The 20186-nt window shown below is 44.1% G+C and overlaps 1 protein-coding gene across 4 annotated transcripts in view; it reads right to left on the reverse strand.

Moving 5' to 3' along the window:
- Positions 1–20186, reverse strand: part of sgsm2 (small G protein signaling modulator 2) — a 61265-nt gene that overhangs the window by 14727 nt on the left and 26352 nt on the right. For all 4 annotated transcript variants that reach the window (XM_084019648.1, XM_084019650.1, XM_084019649.1 and 1 more), the window contains exons 3-7: positions 11270–11438; positions 4870–5037; positions 3526–3593; positions 1570–1718; positions 1341–1475 (exon numbers count right to left, since the gene is read on the reverse strand). In XM_084019648.1, coding sequence (XP_083875774.1) covers positions 1341–1475; positions 1570–1718; positions 3526–3593; positions 4870–5037; positions 11270–11438 — 689 coding nt within the window. The remainder of the gene's footprint in view (positions 1–1340; positions 1476–1569; positions 1719–3525; positions 3594–4869; positions 5038–11269; positions 11439–20186) is intronic.

A 20186-nucleotide genomic window follows, 5' to 3' on the forward strand; every position in this document is an offset into this window, starting at 1 on the left:
GACAGAGAGGACTGCCTCCTTGACTGGACCATTTTATTTAGTTTAACCGCCTGAAAACCTGCTTTAAAAATGTTCGTTCAACATTTTGGGAACTATTCTTATCTTTTTAAAGAACTATGAGAGGATCGATACCGTCCTCTGAAATGATCATATAGCTCTAGGCCGAATGCATTCAAACAACATTCAAAGATGAAGCTGGAAAAAAAAATATTTAGTGTGTTATACATTTATAAAGAGTTTAATTAAATGCAACAGCTTGGTTGGCATTCACTTCCTGCAGGAGGACCTCCAGTTTTGGAGTCCGGGGCTCCGTCCTCTTTAGATTTTCACCCGGTCGTTTGAGTCCCTGTGTGTGCACACGGCCCTGCAGGCTCGTATCCCTTTTATGGGAAGTGGCAGGATGTTTACCTGATAACGAGGAGCACCTGGGAATCATCATTTTCACGACACGAGAAGGAGAAATCCTGCATTTCACGTCACAACCATTTCTCAAAAAGAAACTTCGGAAGATGTTGGTGAACGAGGCCCAAGATGTGAGAAGCGGAATCTTATTTAGCATGCATAGCGTGAAGTGCTTGCTGGATTAATGTGTATCCGCACTCAGCCACAAGTGTAAGCACGGCTCTGTCAAAGGCTGAGCGATGTGGAGGCGAAATACATGCTCATTATACGCTGCCAGGGCCAAACGGGCACATTGAAGGCAGGAGAAAGACAGCTTTCACTTCAAAGATCACACACACTAAATACTGTGTGTGTGTGTGTGTGTGTGTGTGTGCAGCACAATGATGGATGAAAATAACCATTCTTTGCAATTCAACTGTACAGCAGCTGAAGGGTGAACTGCATGTGTGGGCTGCCAAGTGGGATTTCTGCCTTTTATTCCCGAGCAACGTTATAGATTCAGGGCCTCCGCGGGAGAAGGTTGAGACCTGCTACTGTACAGCTCGATAAAGTAAAAAAAAAAAAAGTTAGGCCAAGTGTAGCTGTAACACACGCTGAATCATCCTGGTGTACATTCTTACATGTAACCAATGTCTTCATGCCTGCGAGCATATGTTTAACTGCAGGATCTCACTGGCTTCACACTGTCCCGGTGTGTAAACGGCTGCTGAGTAACACACTAAACAGGCTGACTCAGTAACACAACTGTGATAACTGAACAGCAACAGGAGTCCACTGATGACCTCACTGGCTCCAGCACAGTCTGTGCTGGCCCTGTCACCTCCACGTGCTGCTGCCTTGCTTGGGTAATAATTCTGCTTGTGCTCAAAAACGTCGGCAAATAATAAAAAAAAAAAAACTAGTAGACGGTCAAAGCTGAGGATCATGCGCCGTCGTACCGGCTGCACCAGGACGTTGTTTTTGCCGTAGAGAAGGTGAGTTCTGGAGTTCTGGTGAAGAGACTCCACGTACTCCCTCGCCGACGCAGCGAACCGGTCCTCTGACATGCTGCCACTCGACTGCCTCTTGCGGATCTAGAAAAAGAAAAGATGTTTGAACGTCTGCTCCCACCACCAGACGCCAACGCCTCCAGCCTTGAAGCAGCTCATGTCGAACGCACGCGCTCACCCCGAGAGCAGGCCGCCGGCCGGCCGAGGTGTCTTGGCCCCGGTGGGCCCCGTGGATACGGTGGCGCTGGACTAGCTCGTTGGCCGAGGGGTCGGTCCAGAAATGATCCGACGTCTTCAGTTTAGTGTACTCCAGAGCACAGGGCCCCACTGAAAACACAGCACACACATGAACAGACCCACTAACTACATCAGGGACATTCCTCTGTTTGAATCATTTCAACGTTCAACGCAAAGAAATATTTCAAAAAGCCAAAGAAGATCTTTTATAATGGTATATAAGCTTCTTCACTGCAGTGTGTATGAGGAGCAGCAGGACGGTGTATGAGGGAAGGAGATAAAATTAACTACAGTGTGGCTCACTGATGTGTTTTGAATAGTTAATGGACAGAGATGGAGCTCTACGGCAGAGGAAGAAGATGTATGAGGCTCTTCACATGTTAGTAGAGACGTTCTTTGTTGGCGCAGCTCTTTTCATGAGATCACCATATTCTCTATGTTACAGGACTATTTTAAAATCAGCGTGAAAATAAGTGTGACTGTATAAAAGAGACTCGCCAATAACCGTATATTCCAGCTTACGTGCATCATGGTGTTCTTTATGTAATCGGAGAAATAAGACGACGTCTGACTGAAGCATTCGTCTCATTCCTCGGTTTGATGTGTAAATGTCACAGGTGTCATGGTGATTTCTGTCCCCGCGGTTTCTTCTTCCCTGTGGTGTGTTCCAACTGCAAGCTCTACATTCACTAATCTTTTCAGTGTGTGTGCGTGTGTGTGTGTGTAACACTACTTCAGTATAGTTTTTATCTGCAACATGTAGATTAAAATTGTGTGGAGGTTTGGATGAACCCACAACAGAAACAGACTCACAGATAGAATGAAGAATGCATTTTTTTTTTTTTTTTTTCAAATTTGAAATAGTCGTCTTAAGGTTACAAAGTCACAAATTGATTGACATCTGAACATTACATCATATTTTTGTCTGCCGGAAAAGGAACATATAGTAGTTTTGAAATGCACACAGTTATGATTTGCCCCCCTGCTGTTCCTCACGTGTCCACTAGGTGTCCTCTTTGTGCGTGGTGCTGCTCTGCACACCTGTTGCTGATTGCCTCACCAGTCCCCTTTAGCTGCTATCAGGCTGATTTGCACCTCGTTAGACTGGATATTGTGTGTATTATGTCACACCGATTGCGGCGTCTCCTCCGGTTCAGTCAGCCGGGCTCTTTGTGTTCTCTTCCTGCCTCGCTGCTCGTGTGTTGTCCTTTCTCTGTGTATTAAGAGCTGTTGTGTCTGGGGGGCCGCGGCCTGCCGTCTGCCTGCAGCAGACTGTCACCGGAGGTGGCCCCAAATTGTCTGCTCTAACAAATAGCTCCGACAGTGGCTGAATTTGTGGTCTAATTATCTCGCCAACATAAGCCTGGAGGGGATGGCGTGTTTGGTCGTATGTGTGTGTGTCTGTCCGTCTCTCCACGGCTAATCTCACATACTGCTGGACCCATCAGCCTAATATTCTTTGTGCTTGTTAAGGAGTGTACGCTCAACGGCCTCCTTTATTGACTGTTTTACACCGTCATTGACTGCTGAGTCCTAACTGTTTTTTACCGACTGCTCTGGGCAGCAAGTCATCAACGGCTGCTTCAGTTCGGAAGCTCGTTTCCTGTTTAGGATTAGGAAGTCCTGTTCCTGATGTTTCCATCAACACCAATGCATATGATCGTGTGTGTGTGTGTGTGTGTGTGTCTGGTGGCTGCTAGTAGATGTAGAGTAGGTTACATGTGTCCCAGATTTTGGGTAAAACTAAAGGAAGCATATATGGGAATACAAACTGGAGCCTGTATCATATTAATTCTGTGCCTTTTGATCGGGCATCAACCTCCTGTTCTGGTTCTGCACGTTTCCTTACTTTGCCTCTGGTGATTTTGTCAGTTAAAGCACCGTGTGATCTACTCACCCAGCAGGGCTGCCAAGATGGGCCCGAAGACTGAGTCATGCATCAGAGCTTCCCTCTCATAGTATTTACTGCAGAAATAAAACACACCAAATAAAGTGAATCAAAAGAAGACAGATCATTAAATGCCGTCAGTAGCACTTCATTTCCCAGAAAGCCTTTCAATGATCTCTAGAGTAGAGATGCTTCTTCTAGATTGAAACTGTCGTAGTTCAGCTCTGGATGATAGCTGTTCAGGATCATAGACGGCATCCCTTGCTTAAGACTTGTGTTATCACAAAGCCTAGATTAGTAGGCTAGCCAGCTATCTTAAGGCTTAAATCGGGTGGTTCTGGTATCACAAAGCAGGCTAACTTTTAACCGAGTAGGACACACTGCTGTGTTCTTGAATTACAAATTTGATTTAAAACAGAGGAGATTGTATTGCATCACACTGACAGCCTTAAATAATGAACATTATAATGAAAAATGTCATTACAGATCTATGGACCTTTATTTTTCTATACACACTCTATGAGACAACCACGTTAAAAAGTGTATGAATTCAGGTATTTATAGCCTTATGGCTGAACATGCCTGATATGAAGCTGCCTCCAGGCAGGAGCTGGATCAACCAATTACCTTTCTTCACATGCAAACCCGGGCAACTCAGCCATTTGTTACCTGTTACACCCATTTCTATGTAGGTTTGTAGAGACGTTTAGGCGTATCTTTACAACATCAGATTGCTATTCTATTAGTTTTCTATTCTATTATTCTATTTCTCATGGGTACCTCATATATTAAATTCTCTCATTTACTCTCATCATAATGTTGAATGCGACACGGAACCAAGCAGTCTTCCTCTTTCATTTCAATGTAGCAGAATAGGAAAACGCAGAATTAAGTTTCATAATCAGCTAGGATAACTCCTGTTCGGCCCGATGACAGCCAGATTTGTTTTCAAATTCCGTCTGCCGGTCTATTCACGTTGCTGTTTGTTGAGAAATTAGTAGGACTGTCGAAAACCGGTTGACGCAGACGTTGGTTGGACTACAGCACAGCTTTCTGAACACGATGTCAGGTTATCTGTTCATCATGAATAACAACACAACAACATCAAACACTACTCCATTTAAAAGTATGATTCCCATCGTCACCCCATCAGTTTGAGGCTTTGATCAGTGAAGTGCATCAGCAGAGTGTGGACAGCTCACTGTGGTTGTCAGCCAGAACAAAGCAGCCAGAGTGAGAACACAGCACAAGAACGCAGGCACTAAATGGGTATTCAAGGGATTGTTCACACAGTGGTGCGCTGTGGGCCACTGCTGTGTAATGATGGGGGGGAGAGAGAATAAAACAAATCACCTGGAGTTGTCCACAATGTACTGCACTAGCTTATCCAGAACCTTCTCGAACAGAGCCGTCCGGACCCAGATGTGTTTGATGGCCTGGGCAGAGAGGGGCTGCGGGGTGCGGCTGGTGGTGGAGGAGCCCTGTCTCCTCAGAGGCTCATGGCCGACGCTCTGGGTTCTCCTGCAGGGGCACAAAGGACGGGTCAACACCTTCAACAACCCGGGTACGGAGACGGGCTCATGTCTGCGTCGTGCAGGAAAGAAATGATGGATCGATACTGCTGATGACGTCCTATCAGCTTAATGAAGACCTCATTAACTGTTAAAGGGATAGCGTGCTTGTTTGAAGTGGGGTCGTATAAAAGTTACCTATAAATAGTCAGTGTATTATCTACAGCAGACGGCGGTCGCCACGCTGGAGAAAACAGACAGTAATGTGTATGCTGCATTTAGAATCACTGCTGATGAGGCAGCGCTTCTTGAAGGGGAACTGAAGCTGTTATCTATGATCTATTTAAAGCCACTAGGCTCCATTCACAATATGAGTCATTTTAAGGCGCTGGTCTACGGCTGCCTCGATCACTTACTTTGTTTGTCATATTGTGTGACTTTGGTGTTTTAGAGGGTTCGGATATAAGGTCAACTCTGTTTTAGGCCCATAATAAACATCTTGCTGATAGCAGTACATTGTTTGTACCTGCAAGTTATTACACCGACTATGGACAACCCATAGCAGTGACATTTGGAGAGGCGCTGCTCTCGGCCCGATTGCCTGTTGTACATACGTCATCACGTCATAATACGACACACGCATGGCTTGATGTTGTTTTCCAGAAGTCATCACAATAGAGTGGCGAAGTCCCGCCTCTCTAGTTCCAGTATGGGACCTCAATATGAATTTCTGATGCATGTATTCCTATGGCGAGATCAAAATTATATTCTGGTCCCGTTTGAATTGTGCCATGAATTTCACATATGTTGTATGTTGTTTTCAGGCCATATGAACTTATTGAATGGAAAATAATGTTTTAACAGCTCAGGAAAAATGTGTCATGTTATTCATAATTAATTCTCATTCAAACTAAAAATTGTCTTCATGAACCAGTCTGCCTTCCACTACTCCCATTAAGCTGGCTTGCTCTCCCTGCCTTCCCTCCCACCAGAAGCTGCCTCCTTCGTCAGCTCTCGTATCGGAACCATAGAAAATGATACGGATCGTTACACCCTTACAAAACATACAACTTATTGCTGAACATTTGCAGACTGCAAAAATAATACATAATACAGTTAATACTGTGTGAATAAAAGAAGAAAGGTGCCGTTCTGTATTAGAAATCAGCTGACTGAAGTGTTTCATAAATATGGAGGCAGATGGACAATATCAGCCCGGAGAGAGGGGACACTTCATCCCAGACAGAGTTTGATCTCCGGTCCTTCTACAACAAACAGACAGAACCCATTCAGACTCACACACACACACACACACACACACACTTCAACAAGCTAACGGATGTGTGTCTGCATGTCTGTGAGCTGAGGGCGGCTCGGCTGCCGCAGTCACGATGTTAGCAATCCCCCCAACATTTGAGTGTGCGCGCTAAGTCACGATTTTTGTAGTCCCCTACCGTTTTGAGGAAGAGTGAGTGAGTGTGTGATTGTGAGTGTGTGTGTGTGTGTGTGAGTGTGTGCAGTGTTCTCCAGGCGATGCGGGGAGCATCAGGATGATGTCAGAGATAAGACAGAATGCAAAAGCAGACAGGGTCTTCCTCTCTAAATAAAACCTGCAGTGTGTTGCAGTATTTCTTCACATCTCCTCCTGTATACATCATGTATAACTTGTATTCAAGTTTGAGGTAGTATGTAGTACTGTATTTAATTATTTCCCACTGTGGTTTCCACACTACTGACATGATATTATACTATATTGTGCATTCACCAGGTCAATTACAAACATGATCTCTCATGATCACGAGAGAGAGAGAGAGAGCGAGAGAGAGAGAGAGAGAGAGAGAGAGAGAGAGAGAGAGAAATAATGGATTTTTCATGTTGTCGTTTTTTCTTCTTCATTATATATGAATAGTTACAGGTTTGAAGAAAACATATTGGCTATACTCTCAGGGACTTAAATAATAACCCCTTTGGTGGAGTATAGTTTAAATGGTCTATATTCTTGGTTTTATTTGTATGGGCTTTCACTTGTTGTCATAGCAACGGCAAACATGACAATTTGGCCTCATATACCCTCAGGACCTTAACGAGGCAAAATTTGAGACTTTTTTTGTATAATAATAATATTGCCCCCTTCTCTCGGCTCCATTTTCTTCTCCTCAAGTGGCCGTCGTACATATAGGTACCATACAAGGGAAAACAAAAAGTGCTAATGTGTGACGTGTAGCTGATCCATTATCAAGTGCTTCTAGTCTCTTTCCTCTCCTGGTTTGCTCTTTTATTAGATTACCCATTTTAAGACATTTTTCCTACCTATAAAAAACAATATTCTGACTTTTTTTTCTCACGTTTTCCAGCATATTAACATAAGTATCGGTAATATCATACTGTATCTTGATAACGATGGTAAAGCATGTTTTCTGGTCATTCAAAAAATAACTTATCGATATGAAACGACCATAGTTTTGTACACTGTGTGAATTAAAGGAGTCATCACCTGGTTTTATACGTATCCAGCCCCCCTTGGATCGCTTTGGATCAATTCGTAAAACTTATTAGAAAAAAAAAAAAAATTTTTAATCAAACATTGAGCTTGTTCTGACCCTTTTTCGTACCGCGATTTTATCACGCGAGATTACGCGCGAGGTTTTGACTGGTCCGGATGTGCATTGTATAATATGTAATGAGGCGCGCGTTGATTCGCCGCAGGAAGGACAGAGCCGGGGGGGGGCTTGCCTGCATGCAGACTCCAAAACATAATGGCGGCGCTTCGGCGATTTCAGGTAGCGGACGGGGCGGGGTTGGGTGGTGAAAGAGGGGTGGGCTTATGCAAGTAGCCGCCACGGTGACGTCACCGAAGGCGCAGAATCAAAATCTCGTGCTTTAGGAATGCACACCCTTGTGTGCTATTCCTGTTCGGAAAAAGAGCAGAAGCGAAAAAACGGCGCCACTTTCAAACTCCAGCCTTTCAGGCAAGTTTCAACTGAGGTCAAACACAGATATGCATGTTTTAACAAGAGAAATTGCGATTTCCAGGTGATGACTCCTTTAAATACTTGATGGATGAACTTAGGCGCAAAATAATCAGCCTCTCAGACTTATGTGCTAGTTGCTATCACGCTATTTCTCTGGATGAGTATTTGGATTTTGGAGTGACCTTTGACACAATGTTTTTTAAGTTAAATGTGAATATAGCATTACACCATTGTGCATGCATCCTTCAGAATGAACCAACTTATTCATTTCATGACGATATATTGCCTCAAAGCATCTGCTCACATCAGTGTGTAGTCGCTTCCATTAAAGAAGTCTTGATCGAATGTGTAAATCTCTGTGGAAACATCACTTCCAGCGCTGTGCCGTCTCTCCTAATCCATGCTGTCATTGTTCAAAAATGTCAACAAATGTCAACATGGAGCTAACTTAATGGATCACAATGATTACAAGCAGATTGCATTTTGAGCTGACACATGAATATGGATGCTAAAATGAATATGTCAGGGTGATTTATTAGGCCTCTTGCATGATGTGAATTTCAGTTTTTGCATACAGGTCAGTAACGATGTACATTTGTTAGTAGGGTGGGACCCACTGAGATTTTCTGTGAGGAAGGAAAAGCCATGATGATCTGTTCAGAAACAGGTATTTGTTATGTTTGTGTGTCAGTGTATCTTTGAGTGTTATAAACTAGTGTGTGTAAGACAGCATGTGTGTGAGTTGTAAAGGGTTCAGGCAGCTTAAAAGGAACACATTAATAGGAAGTGCTGACCAAATATGGTCTTTAGGCGGGTGGAACGCATGGCGTTACAGAGAGGGCTGAGAAACCATGAATCGTACTGAGTGGGCATTACAGCCTATTTGCTCTGTTTGGCTGTTTAATCACTGAGCTGGGAGCATACTTGAATCTGATCTGGCTCCATGTAGGAAGTTGGTCAGACGGCTATGCTAATAAACACTATGTGTGACATCAATTACAGGAGGCGCTACATGAGCATTGATCTGTTGCATTAAAATATCACCGGTTTGTTACAACTGGGATTTTATTTGTGTGAGTTTTGGCCATAATGTATATCAGTTATGATAATGTTTTAGGTAACTGCAGAGATGTGGGAACTAGCACACTTTTAATAGTGTAAAGTGGGAACTGCAGCGGTGTGTGTGTGTGTGTGTGTGTGTGTGTGTGTGTGTGTCAACTGGCCGTCAGAGAGAAGAGAAAACTCAATATTTTTGACCCATTTCTGACAACCAGGAACACGATGACATGAAGTCCAGTACGGCCACAATCACACAGAAAACAGTCTGTCTGAAACTACTTGATGTGTCTGTCCTTCAGAATCAGGGTTTGGGTTTAAATAAGTACGGAATGTAAGGAACGGAGAGAGGGCAAGAGGGAAAAACAGTAAGAGAAGGAAGGTTAAAGGAAAATATAACAAAGAGAAAATACCCAATGGCAGGTCGTCCACTGGCAACACACACACACACACACACACACACACACACACACACACACACACACAAACATGCATGCACACACACACACACACACACACACACACCAACCTGCTCTGCTGTAATTACCATTCAATTCACCGCAACAAATCTTTATGCCACTGTCGATGCATGCTCGTAGTTTATCTCTCTGTCTCTTGTTTCCCATCATACTCTCTGCTACTCTTGCTGCCAATGGCGCAAAGCATGTTGCCATAGTAACCAGGGTAAATGAGAGATGGAGCCCTGAGGTGGGATGACAGGAAGAGGGGGCAGGGTGTGTGTGTGTGTGTGTCAGTGTGTGCGTGTGTGCATTGTGGTGGAGGTGTGCGACCTGTGCAAACCAGATCTATACACAATAATAGGCTTTAATGTTGTGTGTCTGGGGAAATAAAGGCCAATGAGATGTGACAGATGAGCGAGAGACGGCGGCTGATATGAAGACAGAGAGCCCCGCGTAGCCAAACACGTTTAACTCCTGATTTACATCATATAACGCAGCCATGTTGCCTCAACATCTCGCTACACCATCTGCGCGTGTGGTATTGTTTTTTTTTTGCATCGGTGTCGTGTGTGTGTTTGCGTGCGCTTGTCGCCCAAAGCTCTCGCTCCTCCATTTGGAAATCTCTCTCTGCAGCCCCGGAGAGACATGTGGTAGCCATGTGGCTCATGCTAATGGACAATTAATGGGCTCGCAAACAGCTCAACCCGGACCTAAGTGGCTGCAGAGAAAGCAGTTTATCATACTGTGTGTGTGTGCGCACACACGCAGAAATACACATGCAACCCCCCGAACACACTCGCTCAGCTTTAGTAAACACTCAACTGGCCAGAGATTGTGTCTGACGGTGATGGAGTGTGTTTTACGTGGCGATAATCACTTGGTGTACAAGGAATGGCAAAAAGTCCCTAATGTCGAAATAAACCTTTGTATTTCAATAAACGTTACTGTAAAAGCAGCGTGCAAAGTACAGACGGGAATCCCCCCCCAAAACCAAACAATCAACAAAATGGGGAAAAGAATAAACTCTGCTGTGACAACCCTAACATCAAAAAATGTCCTCACATTTTAATTTTAATAAAATAAAAGTTTTAATGCATTTAAAGTACATTTACAAAATGTTTATAGAGGACGTGTGGTGTTGTTATCTCTCTCGATATCAGTTTTTGTAAAAATGCACTCTGAAAGTTCCTATTGATGGACGCTTTTTTGGATTCAATACCACTGAATGTGCCTCAGTGGCATGGCTTATTGCTAAAATAAGGAGTCAAATGAGTGAAGCCATCATTAATATCATTGATTATTGAGCTCTTTATGGCAAATACGTTTCATGTATACATATATAATGTTTTCCTGTTATTGAGTCCAGCTTGTATAAAAACGGCTTCTCAAAGTCATCTTATTGTACCTGTTGTTAATCAGTTGATGTTGCGGTGCATAATAATAAAATGTATAATTATTATAATTAAAGCTACACTATGAGCCTTATTGTCCTCATCACAAAGTGGGCTGTAATGGAGAAGAGTGTCTCTTCCTCTCTAATCAAGATGGCAGATTCACTCAATTAACACAAATTTAATTCTGACTGTGGTGTCAGGTGCGAGTTCCCGGTGGCAACGCTCTCAATCACAAAAAAGATGAATTGGAGCCTAAATGTGAAATCAAGTGTCTCTTTAAACACTTTTCGCTGAGCGCTCACTTATTGCAAAGCGGCTGTTTGGACGGAAGCAAAAGGGGGCGTCGCTGTGAGACCAACCTGGTGAGATCGGCCTGCTGCTGGAGTTGCTCCTGCACTTTGCGGCAAACCTCGCCGGCCGTGTCGTACACTTTGCCGACTTTGGTGAAGAGGGCGGCGATCTTGTCGCTGCGAAGGAAGCCAGCTGCGCGTCTCTTCAGCAGGTGACCCAGGCAGGCCTCGATGGCAGCTGGAGAGAGACACAAGTCAGGAGTGTTAATATTGTCAAGAGAGGAGTGGCCAACATAAGGGTGACAATAGAGGACAATAAAAACAATTAGTTTGAAACATAAAGTATGAAACATTCACTGTGGTCAAGCAAAGACATGAGGAGAAGGGCATCCTCACTTTATCAATAAGAACAAGACAAAGCCAGGGCGATATTTTTGGATCCATAAAGAGACTTCCTCCAGGTGTGTTTACTGTCTTTCCTGCACAACCGAATGGCTTGAACTAAACAAACAGTTGCCTTATGGAAAAAGGTATTTTTGGGGCCTCATGCAGCACTGAGCGCGGCCACTCAGCCAAAATTGTCTCACAGCCCAGAGCTGGGAGCTTGTAGTGTGAATGATACGATAATAGATTATGTTCACTTTCCATCTGCACAGACCATCTAGCGAGCTATTTCCATGGCTTGTTGGCGGATGTTCACACTCAGACCACTTTCAAACCGCTCACTTGGGTTTTTCCACTTTCACGACTGATGCTTTGTAATAATCACTCGCAACTGCTTGTTGGATGTGTGTGTGTGTGTGTGTGTGTGTGTGTGTGTGTGTGTGTGTGTGTGTGTATCAGTTCAATACCTGTTAACAAAGTATACATGCATTTCATCTGAAGTCTCAAATGTTTGATGCATGGGGACATTTTAAACACACACAGTGTAACAATCGTTGATCTGGACGGATGTATCGATTCAATGATTGGCGATCCAGTATTATCAAAGTGTAAACGTTGCTACATATGATCAACTTTAAGATATGCCTTTATTTTGACTTTTGTTTCACCATTTTCATGCAAGTGCACCCATTCAAACAGTGCTAGGGGCGGCGGGTGCTAGTGGCATTGAAATGTATCACCTCATGGTCCCAGACAGAATGGCGTTGGTTTCCTGGCGTATCTGGGACATCACAACATGCATCACAAGTCTGTTAAAAAAACCTTCTGGTTGCTCTCCTTTCCCCTGCGTGAGACCTGCTGTTGGTTTTATGACAGCAACATGTACACTTAACAAAGGGCTTTTCTCATCAGGCAGTCCTTCCATTGGTAATAACGAGCCAGTTGGCCGGGCTGGCCGGTGACATTTTAGTGGGAGATGGTGGTATCCCTGGTATTTATTGCAGTGATAGGTAGGAACCACGCAGAACGGTTGTTGGCCAGTCTGTCTGTGTGGTTGGAGCTAACTGTTGTATAATCGTGTCTATGTGTAGGAGTCCAAAACTTCTCCATAACATTTAAACTGATCACATAACACTCCCTCATTAGCCTCATAGATGGGGGAGTCAAGCTGTGTAATGTGCGAGTGCTCTTCTCTGTAAGGCACTAGTTGTTGTGATATCATGCGTGTTATCTTGCCTCGTGTGTGTGTTTGTGTGTGTGTGATCAAAAAGAAAAAACTAAATCTTGGTGTATAACACTGTGTCCCAAAAGATAGACATCCCTGAAATGAATACTGTGCATGTTTTATTAATAGAGCACCCAAAAATACTGCCATCCCCGTCACTGGCTCCTTTTTTTTCCCAGACATCAAACTTCCCGTGCTTAAAACTGAAACACTAAAATATTCAGGTAGAAAGAGAACAAGCCACACTTCTGTGCAGAGAAACACTGTCCTTAAAATATACATAGTGTTGAATGAACTACACTGCGTGTAATTAAAAGACTCATAGGCAATCAAGGCTGAAATAACCACTATTGCTGTAAAATGTTGTAGAAGTCCCAGATACGTCGGGTAATCAAACGGTGTCGGAGTTCATAACATCACCCAGATGTGCTCAGTGATTTTCACTGAGCGGTCTTCTCTGTGAATAGCAAGCTACACATCGGCTGGTTTACTTGCCATATGAACCCAAAATAAACAACGTTTAACGGATAATAAGGATTCCGGAATAACTACCTAACGACCACAATTTGTAAAAAGTCAGAAGTCATGCTTTGTAAGGTCTGTCTGCAAGACAATAAGCAAATCACTTTTAAAATGCTTCTTTTCCGAATGGAGTTCTGATCTGATTGTGAGTCTTTCAACACAACGTCACATATTCGCCTCATCCGTGTCGAGTCATTTGCATCAACTGGAATTCGGGTCTTTGCATTGACTTTATACGCCGCACGAAATATGCACGTTTGGTGAGAACACACCTTTAGAGGACTATGCCTTTACTCATAGAATCTAGAGTTACAAAAGTAGTAGGTGATAATTTATCCCAATGATTGGGTTAGAAAAAGGATGAATGATCTGATTTGATTGAATTAACCGGGAAAGTGTGGAGGAGTAGAGCAGAAAAGGAAAGATTGGTGAGTCAGAGAGAAGGGATGGCCTGAAGCAGATAATGGGCTCATTAGGAAACTCGTGGTCATGTAATGACCTGCCACCGAGTGGACATCCGGGGCTCCATGCATGACATCTAGATGAACAGTCAGAAATACGAAGATGAAAATATATAAGCTATAATGGAAGAACGTAATAAAGAAGTAAGATTTATTTAACCAGGGGAAATTATGAAGTGGCATATAGCAAGGAAGTCCACTTCATCCAATTTAGGGTTCAAATGTATTTAATTGGATATGTGTTATGAAAACCTTAAAGTATGCATGGAGAAACAAATGTGCTGTTCATCAGAATGATAAATCAGATTACAGTCATTAGCCTTCAATTATAGAGCTCATAGATGATACATCATGACCCTAAATATGAGACTCAAACATCAACGATCAGTTTTATTTTCATTTTACATTCGTTATCATGAAATGAAGCTGTAAGCAGAGCACACGGTATGTCATCTGATATTTCACTAGCCTATAGAACAACTATTCTCTTTTAGACTAACTGCACTTAACTTCTCTTGACAGGACGGAAGGGGTTTGCCATACTTCCAATAGGATTAGCAAAAGTGTGACGAAGCGTTTCACTCTCTCTTTCACTCATCGACTCCAGCTTCTCTTCCTCCCATTGTTCACTTTCTTGCCACTGAACTCACCACAGCTCTTTCTCATCACCAATCAGCCACCCGCCACAGCGACACCAAAAGTGGTGTTTGTACTTCATGAGCTTTCCAGCCGTCTCTCCCGCGTATGACCGTTTTGTTTCCAAGACTGCCTGTGCACTGCAAGTTTTGCTGCCCGGTTTCTGTTTTTTGACAGTTTGCTTGTTTGGAAATGGCAGTCCACCAGTTCGCCCTCCAAACAATCACGCTTCCAAGTTACCCCGAGACGAACTCAGCGACGTGGGAGGCTGGTGTACGCTCTGATGTTCTGTGCTGCAGGCATGGCAGGCTTTACTGTGTCTTATCTGCAAAGTACTAACTGGTGGGAACATGTAGTCCTCGGGACCTTTGATGACGATAGGTGGCTTGCCGATGTTAGAATGCATCAGAGGAGGTTTGACTCTGCTAGTTATCGCAGCAGAGATTCTGAGCATCTTCTGTCCCTGGGTTTGAAGTCGTCAAAGTAATACTGTAATAAAATGCAGCTGGTCTCCAGAAAAGTAATAGCTACCTCTCTAATGGTTAAAAATCTATATGAACCACCATGTTCTGAAGAGATGATGGGGAATGTTGGCTGTACACAGATGATAGAGCGGCGTCGTGCATCCAGCGAGTGTGCTTTCAACCCAGCTGGTCGGAGCTTGAAGCCCCAAGGAGAGCGTTGAGGAGCTCAGTCCTGACAGCTCTGCTTCTATAATGCATTAAGTTGGGGGTTTGCTGGTCGGTTTCTCATAACGGGCCGGGTGGGTGCGGGTAAAAAAAAACACCCTCCCCACATCACTACAGAACACTCCACTGATCTACTGGTTGCAATTTGAGCCTTTTCGCTGGGCATCCACCTCGCGTTTACGCACGTAATGTTGAAAAAATGGACTTGAAGTGTCAAACAGACAACACAAACTTTAGGAGTGACAGACATCCAAGGACTAACCCAACCAGCATAGTTTACCAACGGTTCCATTGCCAAAGCTTCTCGTGCCGTTGTCTTGGTCTGTCACACAGAACAGCCAATGATTCTCTCTGAATTTCAGACCAACTGCGAAGAAAACTGTAAAGCAAATCTTAGTGGCAAACGTCCTCAATGTAAGTACTGATCTGCGTTACTTACCATTAGCTCATCATGGACTCACGGACGAATGAGACATTGCAATGTGTTCTATCTGTTTCTGTATCTCTTTCTCTTCGCGTGTATCTACTTCACACTCTGGAATCTGAGGCCACGAGAGACTGTAGTGAAGCATCAGGTGTTCCACTGATGAAAGACGGTATCCATGGCAACTCTGCCACCCTCAGATAAACGTATGTACCTTGTGACTGAAAATACAACTCTCAGAAATATGGACACATTTAGACACGGTCTCGTCTCTGCTTGCGGCCTTTTTGACGTTCCATGATGGAGGACGTTTCCTCTGACGCGGCGCCAGCAAACAGTCGGACGGGGCTGTGGCATCACTCACTGCGCTGCAAAACACTAGCTGTAAATGTTTAATCAATAGCCTCAAAGGATAATACAGGTTTACTTATCACCCTTATTTTGCATGCAGCCACTAGCTCCTACCTATATGTTCCACTGCAGGTTGGACTGAGCTGCTGTCAATCATATATGATTGATTCTGATTGATGTCAATTAACCCAGAGGATTCATTTGAACATGTTCTTGCTAAAACTAAATGCCACAGTGCTTTTCAAACGAGATAATCAAGCTGAGGGTATAAAGCAAGGGACGGTGAAACCAATGCCCATGTGCCTTGTGTTATGAGTACTGGATACCTTGTTTTAAGATGGAGGCCAGTCGTTCAAACGAAACCCAACACAACATACATGCCCCCAAAAAATCTCTGACTTTGAGATGACAACTCATAGCCTTTTTAGGATTTGTAGTTTTTCTTTGCCTACTTTAAATCCTTATGGTTCACAACGTCACAATACAAAGATGAATGTGTTGCCAGCATTCATTTATAATTGCAATTGAGTGTGTGATGCTCCTGTGATAACGCCACTACATCACACAGAGAGGAGTTGGGATTACAGCACACACAGAGGAGAGCGACTTCATTATCCGCTCAGGTAGACAGTACGCCCCCACTTGTAATAGAAAATAGGATTGTGTGGAGCAATAGTGGTGCAGGGCTCGATTCTACTGAAAGGCAATCAACCTCCCACTCTATAGGGAAACAGCCTGATGATACAGTGAAAACATGACTTGAATTAACAGAGGGAAATAGTAGATTAGCATCCATTATTTTAGAGTTTGTTATTAGCTTTGTGCCACGGCTGTCGCTTCACACTCCTCACGGTATCAGCGCTGATCTACATTTGATTGATCTGTGGGCTTTAAAGGAGATTTAATCAAGCTATGTGTTGTAGTGTTATAATGGTTTAAGGACTTTGTTCCAGCACCGGGAAACCAACCAACTGTGCTTCAGAGACTAAAGCAGCCGTCTGTGTTGGAGTGCTTCCCTTGATTTCGCTCTTGCAAAAGGTTGCAGAAGGTTTGCAGAGCCGAGAGGATTACGTTGCACCTCTGAAGTTGAAAATCACTCGCTAAGGCAGACAAACTCAGGAACAAGATGGGAAGATATTTTCCTAATGTGTTTTAGTTTCAGTAGAGCAGAAAGAGCGACTAGTGTCTCTTCATACTCCTAACTCATGGTGCCCAATATCCACTTTCTCACGTCTGGGCAGCACCACACACAGGTTGATTAAATATTGATTCAGTCAGTCCATCCATCACCACTTCAACTGCTCCTCAAATACATAAGAGAAGGAGTGCTGAGGTGGGAAAAAAGCAATGATGAGGTTTACGTCCCGTCACTGATGGGACTTCAGGGCCTGAAAAAACATGTTCCAATGGAAATCAATAGCTGAGTCTGTCATGACACACACTTTAGTTTGAATAGATAAGGAGACATATTGCCAAAAGTATTCACTCACCCATCCAAATAATTGAAATCAGCTGTTCCAATCACTTCCATGGCCACAGGTGGCCACTCCTAAATATTCCACAGTCAACTGTCAGTAAGATAACAAAGTGGAAGCGATTGGGAACGACAGCAACTCAGCCAAGAAGTGTTAGACCACGTTAAATGACGGAGCAGGATCAGTGGATGCTGAGGCACATAGTGCACGGAGGTCACCAACTTTCTGCAGTCAATCGCTACAGACCTCCAAACTTAATGTGGCCTTCAGATTAGCTCAAGAACAGCATAGAGAGCTTCATGGAATGGGTTTCATGGCCGAGCAGCTGCATCCAAGCCATACATCACCAAGTGCAATGCAAAGCGTCGGATGCAGTGGTGTAAAGCACGCCGCCACTGGACTCTGATGGACGAGTCTGGGTTTTGCGGTTGCCAAACAGCCCCAACCCCAGGAACCTTAAAGTGACACTGACACCAGCAGCTTACTTTATTTGCTAATGGGTTATTTTGGCCGATACCTTTTAAAAGGGTATTGAATACCGATGACGATCTTAAAATCAGATGTCGTTTTGATGGCGTGTCAAGGTGTTCAGTGTTCTCCATACTGTATAGAAAATCTTGTCTCTCCGGCGTTCAGTCACGCTCTCTGCACAGCGAAGCACCGATCGAGCACCGACGGTATTTCCTGGAACGGTGTTCGGATGACATCATTTAGATAGAACGCCTCGTTCTGTGCTTGAAAGGCAATTCCTCTCATGAGCAAATATTCTGAACTGTATATATCAATGTGAGCTTTTTTTCCTTCATATTCCTGTGCAGCTGAGGCTCGGGCTTTATTCAGAGGCATGATGCTCGGCAGACTGGCACTGGGAGTCCTGACCGCCTGGCGAGATGCAGCAGGCATCAGGGAGGAGGCCCACAGAGAGGGAGGGGTTGTGGGAACCGATATTGGCTCTCACCTCTCCCTCGCTGGTTTTAATCCTTCCATCCTTCTCCCCGTTAGTCCTTGCTGCTGGCAGCCAGTTGCAACCTCTCTCACTCCCACGCGAACAACACGGACTCTCTGCCTTCCACAGTGGGCGGACACGGCGATGGATACAACGCATGAGAGCGGATTAGAAACTGACAATGAATTCAGATGTGTGAGCTTTGAAGGAGGTCCAGCCATCGCCGCGCGTCTATGTGGATGAAAGAGTAACACGAGGCAACCAACTGGCTTTTGGTGTCTAATTATCGGTGGTTGAGTCACGGTTTCAGGAATCCTGACAGCATAATGACGAACTGAGACAGACTGCACGGGCAACTAGCTGCTGGTTGGCAGATGCTCAACAAACTAGACTTCATCAGCTTTACGAAGCTGGTATTTGTGGCTGCCACTCACAAATAGATGAATGGCATACAGATCTTGTGGGACTTTCTCTTGGCCCACAGAGCAGTGCGCCTCATGCAGATTTGTCCTTAAGTGGCTTGTACAAGTGATTTAGAGGAACTTGCCTCATTCACCAATTTTCTCGTATTTTGAATGTAGGAGTTGTCCAGACCTGTTGTGGGAGTCATACGTGATGAGTCTGCTGTCATCCAAACCTACGTTTTTCTCGAACGGATGGCACATTTTTCATTTTGTTTGCGCCTAAAGTGGCTGTGAAGATTCTCAGCCATCCAGGTCCTGGTAATCTGGATTTGTCCAGTTGAATTACAAGATTACAATATCAAAATGAACAATGTATTGCAAAACAATTGAAATGATTTGACCCCCTAAAGTCATCGATGGCCTTGTTGCGGTGAGACGTTAATTTTGTTTTAGCTGACGCGGCATTAACAGCACTCGTTATTTCTTCACATGCCTTGGCTTAATCAGGTCCATTAGTTCGGCTGCTGACGCTGATAAAAATGATAGACTTGTTTTCTTCATCACACACACACACATGTATTCACAATCTATCTAATACTATATATATATAGACTTTGGTACACAGCTACAGCTGAATATCCTGAGCAGAAACTTGATAGTCTTGTATTGTTGGCTGTTTTTGTCCCCATGTGCGAAGACGCACGCAAACAGACACAACAGCCTACCTACAATTCCCGTGCTTAATCAGCCCCATACTGTCTGAGACAATCAGCATGATTAGTGCTCCACTCCACACATAATGAGCACATCTGTCTTCTTGCAGTGAAAGCATTGATTCTCTGTAATGTGACACGATGCCAGTTAAGAGAAGGACCGTTCTGAAAATGCCAGCTGCTCGGTGGCACGGCTGGAAGCTGCTCACTGTGGATGTGAAGCGGAGAATCAGACGTCGTCACGCTCAATGAAACAAATTCATAGAACGTCCCAGTAAATTGTATAAATTGTTTCATACGCGATGAGACTGTGAAGCCAATGAGCTCATTTTACATTTTACTCTTAGGTACCACTTTCTAATGAGGCAGCTTTTAGTTCTTAACTTGCAGAAAAATGGTTAATTAATAATTCCTGATGCTCATTTTCACCATGGCAACGGATGCGCACTATATACCCTGTGGTTGGTAGCTCCTATGAATTTCTCTTCATCTTTGTCTTAATCTGTTATTATTTTGTGTTATTACCGAAGCACTGAACGGCATATAAGAGAAAACACTCATCAGCATCGGAAAAGGAAGTGTGGCTGTTGGATCGAGTGCAGCATCCTTGAGGCCGTCATGGCTCACAGCCAACCACCAGGCCCGACCTGCCAGAAAAACCACCACTGAAAGCCGCCATGGCTCAGAGGAAGAGCAAGGCCTCCTCCAGTCGGAAGATCGGAAGTCCGAATCCCGGATCCTCCAGTCTGCATGCTG

This window comes from Eutrigla gurnardus (genome assembly GCF_963514095.1).
Source record: "Eutrigla gurnardus genome assembly, chromosome: 10".
Lineage (NCBI taxonomy): Eukaryota > Metazoa > Chordata > Actinopteri > Perciformes > Triglidae > Eutrigla > Eutrigla gurnardus.